The sequence below is a fragment of the Limanda limanda genome, chromosome 13 (genome assembly GCF_963576545.1).
Source record: "Limanda limanda chromosome 13, fLimLim1.1, whole genome shotgun sequence".
Lineage (NCBI taxonomy): Eukaryota > Metazoa > Chordata > Actinopteri > Pleuronectiformes > Pleuronectidae > Limanda > Limanda limanda.
The window spans coordinates 10969594-10985051 of NC_083648.1; the positions used below are offsets into that span (position 1 = coordinate 10969594).

The window sequence follows — 15458 nt, forward strand, 5'->3', positions numbered from 1 at the left end:
TGCATAAAAAATTAGAAACTTTACAAACTATACGCTGCAGCAATTTGATCCTGGAAGTTTGGGGGCCTTGGGCATTTGCAAGTTTAATCCAACTTTATGTTCAAGAGTGTAAGTTCTTGACTTCTGCGGATGTTTTAGTCTCATCTACGACAGCCCATCTGTAAAACCCAAAACCTTGAGTCAAATAAAAAAAAAAGGATTTCAACTACCAAAACCTAATGAGGAAACAACCCTTAAACTCCCAGTGTCTCGTCAACATCATGTTTATTAATCCTGGTGTTTTTAAGGAATGCAGCAGTTGTGTCAGCTTGTATAATTAATTTGAATAAACAATAGCCCTCGGTCCCAGGTGGGTTTTCTTTATGAAAAACATACACCCAGCGATTTATGCTATGACTAATAATGAGTAAACGCCTTTTCCATTTAGTCCCAGCTATTGATGTTAGCATTCGACACATCATTTATGTTTTTCCCTATTCAATTCAGACATTAATTTGTTTATGCATTATGTTGATTCAGTTGCTTATTACCATATCCAGAGCTGTGCTGAAATGTGAGCAATGTGATGCGGCTGATTACTGTAGTTTTGGGCCGTGTTCTCAGTGTAGGTGGAGGTGTGTGGGAGAGGCTGCATTCTGTGCATGTAATGAATTCATGTTCTCCAGAGCCAGTTTGGTACAATACTGAAGAACAGAGCTTCGCTTAAAAAGCCAACGAGGAAGAGATTAGCCTCAAACTCGTGGCTGGATTGTTACAGAGCTGAGTAGGAAGAGTGATGCGTGTGCAGCTATTCCATAAGTTTAATTATCTCTGATGACAGTATTTGTACGATATGACATTTTTCTGTCTGTACTTATGAGTTCTTTATATAAAATGGACTCTCAGTCACAACTCTAGATATAAGGAATGATTTCCACTTTAAAAGCAAGCGAAAATAAAACTCAAAAGACTGAATAAAACTAAATGAGAACCGTAATCTAGATTTAAAATGGAGACATCAAAACAAAATAACTTATTGGACTTTTAATCTGCTTTTGTTCTAAAGAGGGCCAGTGTAGGGGTTCACCTTGATACTGTCTCACATGTGTTTTGCATACAGTAATAACTTGAAGAGACTTGTTTCTGGTCAGTACTGGAACAAAGAGGTCTTATGTTTATAGGTCAATAGGTTTTGGGGCTAATTGTTCATCTAGTGATAAATATTCTTCGTCATATTCTTTTAACACACTGAAAGACTATGCAAGTAAATTACTGTGTTAGGCTCTGTCCATTGTCTGTGGCTGGTGGCTGCAGCTCAAGTTTCTACTGGGTCTGGACACAGTTCATTTCATAACCTATATTTTTTAACCTGTCAGCAATAGACATCGGGACAATCAGAATTGCCTTTGTGTGAGTTAGTTTCTAGAACACATTTCCTATCCAATCAAACTCATGTCCTATCGGTTTACAAAGTTCTGCACTGCAGGTTTAAATAAAACAGGACCAAGTATTGAACCCTGTGGAACTCCATGTGTATTTTATGTCTCATTATTCAACTTTAAACCTTTCTTGTAATGTTTGCTAATTCCTAATTTGACCGTACAGTTTTGGGCTGTTGGATCATCAGGACCAGTGGTTATGCTTCTCTCGGTTGTACAAATGCAAATATTATTAATTACTGAACCATGTCTTTGACAAAAAACATCTCACTGCTGTCTTCAGACAAAGGCCGTATGCTCAAACAGCAGTCGTTTTTTTTTGTAATAAATTCATTAAATGAGATGATTCATTTAGGTGTTTTTCATTATGTGGTTTTGCCTTTTTACTGCCCTGGTTCTGGAGAACATTAATGACGATAGGTGCAAATTAGTGAACAGCATGTGAACTGTAAAATATAAATTAAAATCTGCAGAAAACAATTTTCTAAATTAAAAAAGGAAAATTACCTCATTGTGTTTCAATGTGTGATGATTCATGGGCGACCACAGTCAGACACAATGTTTGCTTTAATTTTGAGGGAGCCTCTGCTGAATTGTGCTCAAAGCGCAGCCTTGAAGGAGCTTTGCTGTTGTCCGCTTTGTTCCCTGTGTGGTTTGAAGGCTGTTTTCAGGAACTCAATCTGTGCGTCTCACTCACTCACTCACTCACTCACTCACTCACTCACTCACTCGATATCCTCCGCAGGGCCACTAAATAAGAGAGAAAAGATACAAAAACAAACATCTAATCTGTGTTTTAGTGTTTGTCGTCTTCATTTATTCACTTTACTTTAATTTAATATTCCTCCACCACTGGCTGTGCTGCTGTTTGTGTGTAGAAACAAACACTCCTGACACATGCACAGTATCAAAGCACAGCAACAAATCCAGACTGAGGTGTAAATCCCACACTGATATGAATCCAGTGAAAAATCATGAAACACTTAATGTAACATGATCCAGTTTTTGGATCAATTATATAGACAATATATAGACGGATGAAATGATAGATCCTTAAAAGTGAAGCCAACACATCTTGATAGTCATTTTCTCCCACCCTGTCCGAGTTAGCAGATGGGACATGGCACAAATTAAAAACAAGTCACACCAAATACAAATTTTATAGCGATGGTTTCTGTTATTTTATGTAGTTCTTATCTCAGTGATAAACGTTTAATTCCAAAATATTCCAAAAAGACTGATTGGCAATTGGTTGAAGGTATTCAGGATCTTGATACTGCGGCTCCACGGACTCCAATCACTACTGATCAGACTCTGGCTTCAGATGACATCACCAGCACAGGATGACAGCATCTGTATCCAGGATATGTTGGTTTCATTTGTTCATTGGGAGGAAGTGGAAGTGTGTCTTTGTTTACAGTCGATGCTCCACTGTAACGGCGCTGGAAAGATGCTCACTCTGTCATCCTGAGCGTTCAGTTTTGATGGTCAACTTTTAGAACAGCTTCTGGACAATGAGCTCTCACCGCTTTGAACAGCGTTTTCAGGTTTCCTCCGCATCAGCGTGAACACGGCCTCGCTCATTCACTCACTCACTCACTCGCTCGGCCTCGCTCCCTCCCACTGCTTTCAGGAGAGATTCTGCGTGGGCTTACACTTGAGTTGCTGCCATGTGCTTTCTACCCCCTGCTCACACACACACACACACACACAAGCACACTTATACCCTCCCCCACACTTCCCAACACCTTCCAACGATTTTGTGGGTTTGTATATTTGTATCTGTGTGTGTGTGTGTGTGTGTCAGAGAGAGAGATGGACAAACGTGGAACAATAATCATGATTTCTAGGATAATTTCCACAGCTCAGTGAAAATATTACACAGCAAATTAGCAGTGGATATTTATGCTCTTGTCAATGCAAGCATTCGTGTTCAGGGCCACCAAATTGTCCCGGCTTAAAATGTTTCCCGTCATGTCATTTGAAAATTATCAACATTATCTTATCTCCGATGAAAACAACACAAACCCTGATTGAGCCACTGCGGCAAGAAAAACATTCAAACATGATGTTTCTGGTGAACGCTGGTCTGTTGGTTGCCCATGATGCTGCTTCCCAGTGTTTGTGTGTAGGTGGGGGGGAACGTGAACGTGTGCGTGGGCAGATGTGAGTAGAGATGCCTGCCAGGTGAATGGTGTGTTGTGCATTCTTTGTGTTTCACCGCACACGTCTGCTGCATTGAATAAATATGTTGCATTACTCACTAGCGGCACGATCAACCATTAACACTTTATAATTCTGCCTCTTTCCTTACAAATGAAAAACTTCTCCAAAAAATGACCTCGAGTTACTTCCATCTGTTGCGTTTAAAATATTTTTGTAATTAAATATGAAACACAATGTGGACAAAAACATGAACCTGCAGAAAGGATAGAGAGGCTTTTATATGTCCCTGTTGTGATTTCTATATCTGAACCCTCTTACTTTATCTTCTTTTCAGGCCATAATAAGTAAAGTAATCTGTTTCCCCTAACAAACCAATAATAAACTGATGACAGCGCTGTAGTATTCAGGCCACAAATCAAATCAGAGAATTAAGTCGCCGTTTTACGAGAATCCCGGTCACCCACACCTAAAGGAGGAATGAGGGGCATCTTGTTAAATTATACTTTTAATAATTTTTTCTATATATATTCTGTTTGTGTTTGTTCTCCTCCAGGATCTTGGCCACTGCCGGTGCTCACATGAACATCCCAGTTGACCTCCGAACCCTGAGGGCCGTGCGAGTGCTGAGGCCTCTCAAGCTCGTCTCCGGGATCCCCAGTGAGTCGGCTCCTTCTCTTATATACTGCACTGTCAAGGTCAAACAAACTGATATATTAATGCACATGCTTCTCCTGATGCTTGGATGTTTACCCGTCACTAATGCTGTTATTTCAGATGAGTCAGTCATGTTTAAATAGAGCAACACTTGATGATGAACAAGACTGACTGTACATGATGATGGTCTCTACTTGTCCTTTAGTGCCACATATTTTTAGGTTCTATTTGAGTGGAGTTTGACTGTTATGCTTTATGCTTGTGTTAAAAAGTCTGTGATGGAACGTCCGTCTCTCTGTGAAAAAACCCTCAGGCCTGCAGATTGTGCTGAAGTCCATCATGAAGGCCATGATCCCGCTGCTCCAGATCGGCCTCTTGTTGTTCTTCGCCATCCTCATGTTTGCCATCATCGGCCTGGAGTTCTACAGCGGGAAGCTCCACCAAACCTGCCTGCCCTCGGTCTACATCCTCGGTACGATCCACACACACTCACACAACCTGCAGACTCTTTCTGTTGAGATGCAAACAGGGTCGACGATCAACCGCTTTTTTATTGTGTATACTTTACGGACAGTGTTAGACTAATTCGGTTGGCTCAAGAGAAAAATACATCTTTAAAACCTTCCCTAACAGCCTGTGAATATCACTGTGTCGGTCCTTGCATTTCTGAGTGCGTGTCATTGTTCTGGTTAATAACTAGTTCAAAAAAAGGGGGGTGGACATCAACGCCTATGCTGAAGGGGATGCTAATTAACTATCCATCCATCCTCATGTTAATTAACCACCTCACCATTCCTGGGCCCGTCTTGTCCTCACATGCACCTGATTTTGTCACAACACTGATCCAGATAGAAAAATATACTCATTCTTTGCTTTTTAGAAGATGTACCATTTGCCACTCCAAATGTTAGGTTTATGCTTTTCTTTCGTGAAACAGAGGGAGTGAAAACTTGTATTTGAGAAACTGAAGCAGCAGCAGCAGCAGCAGCAACAAGCTCAGGCGTGTTATTAGAGTAGTTGTCGGCTGATTTAGCTGCTGCTTAATTAGTCCACAACTACTCTGTAATCACCCGCCACACCATAGCAGTTACTGTCATCGCCCGGCACAACTGGGAGATGGATTGAAATATCAGACCTGAATGAGTTCACAACAGGAAACAAAACAAAGCGTATCCCCTATAAAAAAAACGTGACATTTTTATTACAATTAAAACGTTGTTCTCATAGAAAATCTACACTCACCAATAAGAATATAAATTATTTCTCATAAGTTGCATATTGGCCCACGATTGGTTTACGTCTTCAACTTAGATTAAAAAATGGCACGGATAAACTTTATTTCTCTATTTATCACATTCATAGAACATAGAATGGATGATGAGACTCATTTAGTTGCAAAAAAGAAAGCACCTTGACGATATAACTAATCAAACCAGTGTAACAGTTACTCCGTGCTTCTCTTTTGCAGATAATGAAACGGTTGACTCGACGGAGTTGGCGTTTGCGTGTGGAGTGAGGAAGTGTCCGGAGCTGTACGACTGCAACGACACCTGGATCGGGCCCAATGACGGCATCACGCAGTTCGACAACATCCTGTTCGCTGTGCTCACCGTCTTCCAGTGTATCACCATGGAGGGATGGACGGCCGTCCTCTACAATGTGAGCTCAGGTATCCGGTCGACAAACGAAACGCTGACCGCTGTCGTGAATTAATGAATGTTTTGGCTTTCAGACCAACGATGCCTTGGGTCTCACATGGAACTGGATGTACTTCATCCCTCTCATCATCATCGGCTCCTTCTTCGTGCTGAACCTGGTGTTGGGAGTCTTGTCTGGGTGAGTGAGACTCTGTCTCTGTTAGTGGGGCAGATAATAGAAAATTCGTGCAAAATGTGATACAAGCACCAAATTTGGCATGGTGGTTCCCAAGCGTCTACTTAACAAATCTACCTGACGTGCCATTCAAAAATCCAAGATGGCGGCCATTTTTCAAGATGAACGCCAAATGCGTCTGCCGAAAATGGTTTTGCTCATAGAAATGCATGTACTTGATGGATTTCAATGATCTTGGTGTCTATTTCTATGTTTTCTTGCATGCTGATTCTAATTTTTCTACTTTCACTAGCATTCTAATACTGTAAATGGTAGAAAATGAACACTTTATATAAAATAACAACATAACACATCAAATAATACTCCTAATACTTTATTTACACAATATAAACATTAAATATACACATTTTGCATTAACGTACTTAGCATTTGGAATCATGTTATTCTGGACGGAAACAAGATCGAAAATAATAATTAAAAACCTTTAATACTGTAAAAATCGTCCTTCCAAAGCAAACTATTACAGTGGTCCACACACTGGCAACAACTTTCACTGCTGTATATGTATCACTACAGCTGACATACACAGCTGCAGAGTGCAGTGCAGGTGAGCCCTGAACGAAAGCATTTGCATCTCCGGTTGCAGCCTTTCTTGCAGGAACACTGGGTCAGTTCCTGACAGCTGGCTGCAATAGGTGGAAGCGTTGTCCAACAGATCTGCCATATGTCTCCCTTCCGATTCCATCCCCAGTCGGCAGGACTGACGACTTCTGGATTGGTAACTGTTGCTTGACCCCATATGATACCAGCCTGGTAAGCAACGCGTTTTGCGTGTTCCATGAGGGCTGCACTGGTTGGTGGGATCGCATCATAGGACCTCTCCTTACGGGCAAAGAGATTCAGCCTTGCCTCGTCAACACCGGTGGCTGAACTTGATCTGTCATACATGACGACAACAAAGTTCTCCAGCTTCTGCAGGTCATCTTCAGAAACCTCTGTTGGACAGTTGCTGAGTTTTGTAAAGGTTTCAGAAACCTCATCACAGACTTCCCATGTCAGCCATGCAGATTTCTTTCCCTTCCCATGGAAAGACGAGACCGTGTCACAGCCCGTGAATGCATGGAAATACAGGATCCCACTGGCTTTCTCAGGTCCTATTGCAGAAACTACCTCATGGACTGGTATCCATCGAGCATTGGCTCCCTGCCCAAAGGCAATCCACATTTTTTGAAGACCAAGCCTCTGCAGGGATGGCAGCTTAGACACTGCTATGATGAGCACGTCAGTGTCATTGGCTTTGATGACAAGTGACTTGCTACCCTCTGCAGTTGCATCTCTTCTATGTACAAATATACGGGTATCAGCTTCTTCATGACAGCATGGGGCCAAAGCATCGAGGGATCTGTTTTTGTTGCTGATGACATCTTCTCCTTTTTCACGATGACCATACTTGTGGTTCCAGCCTGACATATTTTCTCTGCGAGAAAGTGGAAGAGCTCAGTTTTGTTGTTGTCATCCCGCAGAAAGCTTCTCCAGTTTGTTGGGGTCCTGCTGGTACCAGTCACTCTTCTTCTGATCCCCTGACCTCTTTTTGACCTGGTTTTAGATTTCAGACTAGACTTCTTGTACACATCAAAGATGACATCGACTCGCTTGAATTTGGTGCCAAAGGATTCCACTCTTGGAAGGATGTCTTCTTTTGCATAGTCATCGAAAGTCTTTGGGCTGCGTGGAGGCAGGGAATTGATGAGCGCTGATCCATCAATGATGATGGTGTCTCCCTCTGGTTCGCTGTCAGGCAACATCACCAGTGCCTGAAGAATTTCAGTTAGCTATGACTTCTGGCACATACGAAGCCTGCCATTGTCACTGAGAGATGCAGGTGCTGACTGGTTCTCATACTTGAAGAATTCTTGCAAGTCACACTGTCTGTTTTGGCAGGAGATGAAGAGCCGGGAGAACAAGTGACAGTCATCTTTAAGCACTTTCTCCTTGGAGCTGCTGGCTGCCTGCTCGTGCTTGAAGAAAGAAGCCTTGTTCTTCTTGATTGGCTGATAGAATGTGCATTCTTCTTCATTCTCCAAGGCCTCCATAAATGACTGGAACTTCTCCTTGCCTCTCTCGTGATGACTACCAACTAGTTCAGCTAGTGCTGGATCTGCAATGTTCTTTGTGTCCAGCACCAGCAAATCAGCAGACTCTTCTTGGAAAGGGTTGCCCATCTCTTTTATCACTCTGAACAGTGCCTCCACCTTCTCAATGAAAGATGTCTGGGCACTTAAGGTCTGTTCATGGTGTTTGGTGCTGAAGGTTGCGTCTTTCACACCAGAAATAGCCTCATATGCACATACTAGATGACTCACTTCAGGTCCAGCCACCATCCATCTCCGAAGTGCCCCTGGGTCCTCTGTTTGTCCAATGGCTCCTCCTTCACCCTTGATGGCGGCGTTGTTCTGTTCATGGGCTTGGTCAATGGCCATGGCAGAGAAGTCTCTTCTGGACTTGTGGACAAAAAATTTTCCTTTGTGAAACTCTCTGGCTACGTCTTGATGCTGCTTCTCAAGAGACATCATGTCTCTGAAATTAACTGGAAGCCAACGAGCATAATTTACATTGTTATTCGCGAAGAAGTAGGGGATCAGTTCTGAGAGTGCTTCACGGTACAGGTCGAAGTTTCCTTCCCTGAAGGAGCGTATCAACAGGAGCACGACCAGTTCCATGTCCAAAACCAGATCCCAGAACTGGAATTGTGGACTCTGAGGTCTCCGCTGATCACACCAGTCTTCAAAGGTGAGTGTTGGTCTGCCAGTCTCCTCAGAGCAGTAGTCTTGGTAGGCTTCTTTCTTCAGTTTAAACAGGCTGCATGCTGTGATCTGGTGGGCCAATCTTGTCCTGGTGATACTTGACACAGTCAGGAATGACTCAGCTGTCCCAGATGAGGCCACCCCTGCTTCAGCAATAGCACTGGTCCAGCCACTCTGTTCCAGTAGTTTTCCAAGGGAACCAAGAGCAGCCTTCTCTATGTGAAGTCCCCCAAACATGATAACAAATTTGTCCTCTCCATATTCAGGCCACTGCCACTGAATTTTTTTTGCTAGTGCAAACAGTGGTTGGTCAGCAGCTATGACCGGGGTCTGCCCTGGGTTAAGGAAAGCCACTGTATCTCGAATCTTCCCCATGGCATGTTTGATTGTTGCAACCGAATGAGCCTGGTCTCATAACAAAGGCAACAGTGATGTCATGCTCACTTCAAAAGGCTGACTCCTCTTCTGTGATGCATGGTGGGCTGCCCATGTGATACTGAGAGTATCACCCACACTCTCAGTGACAGACACCTCTTCTAGCCACCTGTACTCTGCCTTCAGGTGTGGCTGGATTGAGTGTAGTGTTTGGTATAATTGGCTTGGCACAGCTGGAGGTTTTGGGTTCTTAGTAAGGTATGCTGGTTTAACATTGGTGAATGATTCAGGAAGCTCAGGAATTTTCTTCACCCTGTTATCTCCACTGAGCTTCACTGGCTGTCGTTCCTCACCAGGATGTTCAGGGCTTGGGTGTTGGAACAGAGACATGCTGGTACCATGGAACGAAGTTTGAGCTGTAGTCGCTGTTTGGTTGTGGTCGATGTTGTCCACCGCAGACGTTGTGAACACCTGCTTCCTCAACACTGGTGGACAGACAACTCCATCATCCACATACTGAGCTACAACAGCTTCTCCAAGCTGGGCTGAGATTTCTAAGACTCTATCATAGGTGATGCTGAGTCCATTGTCATGGAGCATGTCTATAAGCTGCCTCTTCCTTGTTTTTGCAAACACAGACATGCCCATGTACACAACAAATGGGGTCTCCCGGTCCTTGGAATGTCTGTGGACATGAGATCCGGCCTTGTATTTGGCAAAACAGTTGTACTGTAAGAGCTGAGCCATAGCAAGGTCAGACTTTGAGGCTCCATGTTGGATTTGTGACTTGATGTCTGCTCCATGCTCAATCATGCAAACAAACTGAAGCAGTGATGATGGTACAGCATCTTCTAGGCACCCATCATGGAATGTGCCATTCCACTGTGATTTGTGTTGAAGCATTTCACGTCTTATCATCCCAGCAGCCTTTGCAAGATGAATGGCTTCTCCATATTTGCTTGCTTGTGCAAGAATTGACCCTACATCCTTCTTAAAGGCCAGTAGGACATCACGTCCATGATGTTCAGCTTGTAGATCAGGGATGTGTTGAAGCAGCTGGTCCTTCAGTCGGGTAGCATGAACATCAGGACTGTTGATGCCAAGCTGCTCCAGCCTCTGCCTGTAGAGCATACATAGGTCGGCAAGTCGGTAGACTGATGGAGCTGAACTTTCACTTGCAGATTTTTTCTCAATGATGTATGTTACCAGTTCAGAGAAGGCAATTGGATATGCTTCCCTCTTTCCTGCCTCAGAGTTTTCTGCTTCCCTCAGCTCGTCAGTACGCAGGTGAGCTCGTTCTCGGTTGTAGAGACCAGCCAAGCATGCACTGTGGTACTTCAGTTCCTGCGCCACCACATCTCCAGCACTTAGTTTGGCAACCAGCTTTCCATCATTGAGAGTCTTTGCACACTTGTTGACTCTCTTGTTGAGTTTCATGGTCATAGCTTGTCTAAAGTCATCCACATCTCCCTCCTCCTCACATATGAAACATTCTATCCGTTTGGGGTCTGACATTCTCCGTGGTATTTTGCTGCTGCCGCTGCTGCTGTTCTCATCCGTCGCAGGAGACGTTCTCTTTTCTGCCCTTTGTAACTTAGTGTTGCTGAACAGAAGCCTGCAGCTAGCATGGTACTGTGCTTGATTTTTCCTCAGGGTTGCCTCTATCCCACTGCTGTCATCAAGCCTTCGTGGGTCCATCTTGATCGGTAGCGCATTCACTGCACGAAATAGAGGAATATTCCTTCCTAAGAGGCTGTATCCATCCTCTCCCCTTCTGGCAGGATTTGCAAGTGGAGATGTTAGGCATTCGCTCTTCTCTGTTTGACAGAGGCAACACTTGGTCCAGTTTGTCTGCCATGATGCAGTCTCACATTTGGTGTTCGAAGCCATTCTGATGACCAGGGCAAAGGGTTTATCCTTTTACCAACCTGTATCATGAGTTTCAAAGCAGTAATTGTCACAAGTAGTGCCAACAATCACTCCTTTAGAAAGATGGCATCATGGATCAAACGGTTCTGGTTTGGTGACTTCATGCACTTTGCATCTGGAGCATGGCATACTCCCTCAAACACAGAGCCGTACCGTGCACTAGCAACATCTTGGAGCCATAGATGAGAGTTAGGTAAGTAGAGAGGACTAGTGCCAGGAGTCCATCCGGAGGATGTGGCTGACTGATGAAACAAAGGCATTACCTCTACTACTACACCCTACACCCTATGCACTACTAATAAATACTGTTCTATACATTTAAAACTTACACATAGTAAAAAATAGCAAAACGCTCCTCAGGCAGGTGAAAATGTAGAAAAAGACTGATCTAAATAGCCAAAAAGTGTGAAGTTATTCACTTGTGTTTTTTGAAAGTAGAAAAATTAGAATCAGCATGCAAGAAAATATAGAAATCGACACCAAGATCATTGAAATCCATCAAGTACATGCATTTCTATGAGCAAAACCATTTTCGGCAGACGCATTTGGCGTTCATCCTGAAAAATGGCCGCCATCTTGGATTTTTGAATGGCACGTCAGGCAAATTTGTTAAGTAGACCCTTGGGAGCCACCATGCCAAATTTGGTGCTTGTATCACATTTTGCACAATTTCAGTGAAAAATTGCTGTTATCCGCCCTACTATGTGGGACACTGAAGCTTCTGTGTGTATTATGGATTATGAGAGCTGTTTTCATGCTCCCGTCTGCAGAGAGTTTGCCAAGGAGAGGGAGAGGGTGGAGAACCGGCGGGCCTTCATGAAGCTGCGGCGCCAGCAGCAGACGGAGAGAGAACTGAACGGCTACCGAGCCTGGATAGACAGGGCAGGTACTGGGCAGCAGAATAACTCCACATCTGTAGATTAACATCTGTTATTTTGCTGTGATGTCAGTAAATGAGTGAGTGACTGGGCAGTGATAGTCTGATCAGAAATGCCTCTCGTATCAAGGCCTAATATCTAGCTAAAACTACTTTTATCTTTATTGTTAAGAATTCTGTCAGACACAGAGAGAAACTTCAATTTGAAATCCTGACACTCATAGCAAGAAGGTTCCCGGTTTGAATCTCAGCTTGGCCTCTCTGTGCTGAGTTTAGATGTTCTCTTCTCTCTGGCTTTTCTCTGGATATTGTATAGGTTGATTGGAGACTCTAAATTGTCTCTAGGTGTGAATGGTTGGCGCTGGCCCAATGTCAGCTCCAGCTCCCCCCACAACCCTTAAAGGATAAGCAGTATATGTATCTGATGATTGGACGGATGGTTTGTCTGCTCTCGTCATGAAAGGCTTTGATCACAACAGATAAAACCTGATGTGTGAACACCATCAGACACATTTAGATGGTGGAGAAATTATCTAAAAGTAGAGTTTAAAGTGTAAGAGCTGCGGATGAGTTTGATGTTGTTTATTTCCCATGAATAGTAAATTACAGTGTCATAAATTTGTGTAACAACTGTGCAAAGCAGTCACAAGGTTTTCATCGAATAGCATATTAAGCACATAGGTCAACATTTCAGGAAAAGATTGAAACCTCTCAGAGTGAGACTGTATGTAAAATGGAGCAAAAAGTACATGACGCCCTGTAAACTGCTGTTTTAATAGGTTAGTTTTCCATAAACCAAATGAAAATAATCATTTAGCTTCAGAGGTGCAGACTTTTAAACTTTCTACCTGTTTTTCCCTGTTTTCTTTTGCCCGGGGTATTTCTCACCTTTTTTGTCATTGAACCCTTCGAAGCCAAGAAATGTCAATTTTATTTTTTGTGAGGTACATTTATACAGATACATTATAATCTGTGAAAACTGTATAAACAGTGATTTGCCTGCCGGTCTAGAATTTTTTTTCCCACTGCTGCAGAGTTTTTGGACCTACAGTAGAGTGAAGTTGCGTGCACACACACACACACACACACACACACACACACACACACACACACAGAAATCTACATTGCTAGTCTCCCACGCAAGCAGAGGGTGAGAAAAAGGTGATACTGACTCACTGACTCAAATTTGTGCGCATGTACATCCACACACGCGCTTTTCTGTGTTTGTGTGTTTACATGCATGTGTGTGTGTGTGTGTGTGTGTGTGTGTGTGTGTGTGTGTGTGTGTGTGTGTGTGTGTGTGTGTGTTTGTGTGTGAGAGCTGCTGTGCATATTTAGTGTGCATGAATGTGGGTGAGTGTGGGAAGGGAGAGAGAGAGAAAACTCAGCGAGAGGGAGCGGTTGGGAGTATGTAAGAGAGCAGAAGAGCTCTCTCTCTCTGAAGGAGGTCACACTGGCCTCACGGAGCTGAGCTTTCATCAGTTTGGCCTCAGTTCCTCTAACTGTTTGCAGACGTCCTAAATAATCCAACGCTGAAATCTATATCTCCATGTCTGAATGTTTGATTTGGTGAAAACAAACAAGTCTGTGTATAACCTCGAGTTGTATTGCATTACAGAGGAGGTGATGCTCGCGGAGGAGAATAAAAGTTCAGGGAGATCGAAGTTAGACGGTGAGTTCACACGTTTCAGATTTGTACTCACCCCTACAGATAACACCTGGACCTAATACCGCTATTTATAACTGCGTATGAAATCTTTAGTAGATGTTATGGCACAGAAAATACTCATAACACACATGATTGGTGTCAATACTTCAACTTACACAACAGCCCTAGTCAACGTTTTGAGCACTTCAGCAAATCACTGGGCTCGATAGAGTATATTAAACAGGAGGTAACCACGGCAACAGTTATTACTTCACCAATGGAATTAAACAATTGTTAAAGTGACGACAAGAAATCATCAACATTTGCTTCTTTTTCTTTTCACGTAAATTACCATAATGCAAATGTGTTAAAATGTTTCTCTGCTTCGATATACAATCATAAATATTCTTTATATAAACTGTGAGAGTTTACTGTGTTTGACAATGAGACCCCCAAATGAACAACCACATTACACACAAACACACTCACACACAAACACACACACACAAACACACAAAAATTATTTACACCCCTTTGCCTTATTCACATTTTGTCAAAATCAGTGGACACTCAATACCCCGTAATGATGATTATATAACTGGAGGATGAACTTTAGAGTTTCTTACTCTATTCCTACAAATGAATTAAAAATGAAAATCTGAAAATCCACATTATTCAGATCATCATAGTATTTAGTTCAATAATTATAACTCATCTCATAAATACATATTTTATATTACCAGAACTATCGTATTTGACTTATCTATTTATATAAATGACCCTGATTATACACTAGCTTTGACTTATGGATGAACACATGTAGGAGGAGGAATAGCACTTTTAATTACAATGCATCACAAACCACTCACTATATGTTGTCTTAATGCAAAATAGGGAGTAAGACATTTTAAGTAATCATCCAGGTATCACTCATTTAATGATTTCATTTTCAGTTACTCAGTGATTCACTAATCTTAAGTTTTTCTGGATCCTTTTTAGTTCTGAAGAGAGCGAGTAAGAAGACCGGTGCACGTAGAGGAGCGCCAGGGGACGAAAAGTTAGCGAGCATGTCCACAGCAAGTGAGTGGACAACATTTCAGTCTTTAAAGTTTACAGCAGGCCTCTGTCTCTACTTCCTGGTCTTTCTCTGAGCTCTGTAGTGTCTTTACATTCTGTGTATTTCACCTTTTTTCTTCTGCCTCTTTCCCTAAACCTCCTCGAACTCCTCGTCTCTCTCTGTCCTCTCTTCTCAGACATGTCCCGATCGAGGATGAACTTCCGCAGTGGCCGGCGTGGCCCAGCTGCCTACCTGCGGCGTAAAGAGCGCATGTTACGCATCTCCATCCGCCGCATGGTGAAGACGGACACGTTCTACCTGATGGTGCTCAGCCTGGTGTTTCTGAACACCATCTGTGTGGCCATCGTCCACCACGACCAGCCCGACTGGCTGACCATCTTCCTCTGTGGGTCTCATGTTTGTTTGTCTGTTTGTTTGTCAACTACAGTTTAAAAACTCAGGTCGTGTCTGATGAATGCATAGCTGCCTCTTTCTCCTTGGACTTAATTTCTTTTTTTGTTTAATCGTCACCAGACTATGCAGAGTTTGTTTTCCTGGGGCTGTTTTTGGCTGAGATGTTTCTGAAAATGTATGGTCTGGGTTTCCGGCTCTACTTCCACTCATCTTTCAACTGCTTCGACTGTGGGGTGAGATTCTTCATCATTTATTCTGATACCATATGACTCTAGCCCTAACC

General features: G+C 42.9%; 1 protein-coding gene across 1 annotated transcript in view; it reads left to right on the plus strand.

Moving 5' to 3' along the window:
• cacna1eb (calcium channel, voltage-dependent, R type, alpha 1E subunit b) overlaps positions 1 to 15458 on the plus strand; it is a 49901-nt gene that overhangs the window by 15071 nt on the left and 19372 nt on the right. Inside the window, exons 5-13 of the mRNA XM_061083995.1 lie at positions 4138 to 4241; positions 4552 to 4710; positions 5707 to 5897; positions 5971 to 6074; positions 11950 to 12065; positions 13675 to 13728; positions 14704 to 14784; positions 14958 to 15167; positions 15296 to 15408. Of these exons, the coding sequence (XP_060939978.1) occupies positions 4138 to 4241; positions 4552 to 4710; positions 5707 to 5897; positions 5971 to 6074; positions 11950 to 12065; positions 13675 to 13728; positions 14704 to 14784; positions 14958 to 15167; positions 15296 to 15408 (1132 nt within the window). The remainder of the gene's footprint in view (positions 1 to 4137; positions 4242 to 4551; positions 4711 to 5706; positions 5898 to 5970; positions 6075 to 11949; positions 12066 to 13674; positions 13729 to 14703; positions 14785 to 14957; positions 15168 to 15295; positions 15409 to 15458) is intronic.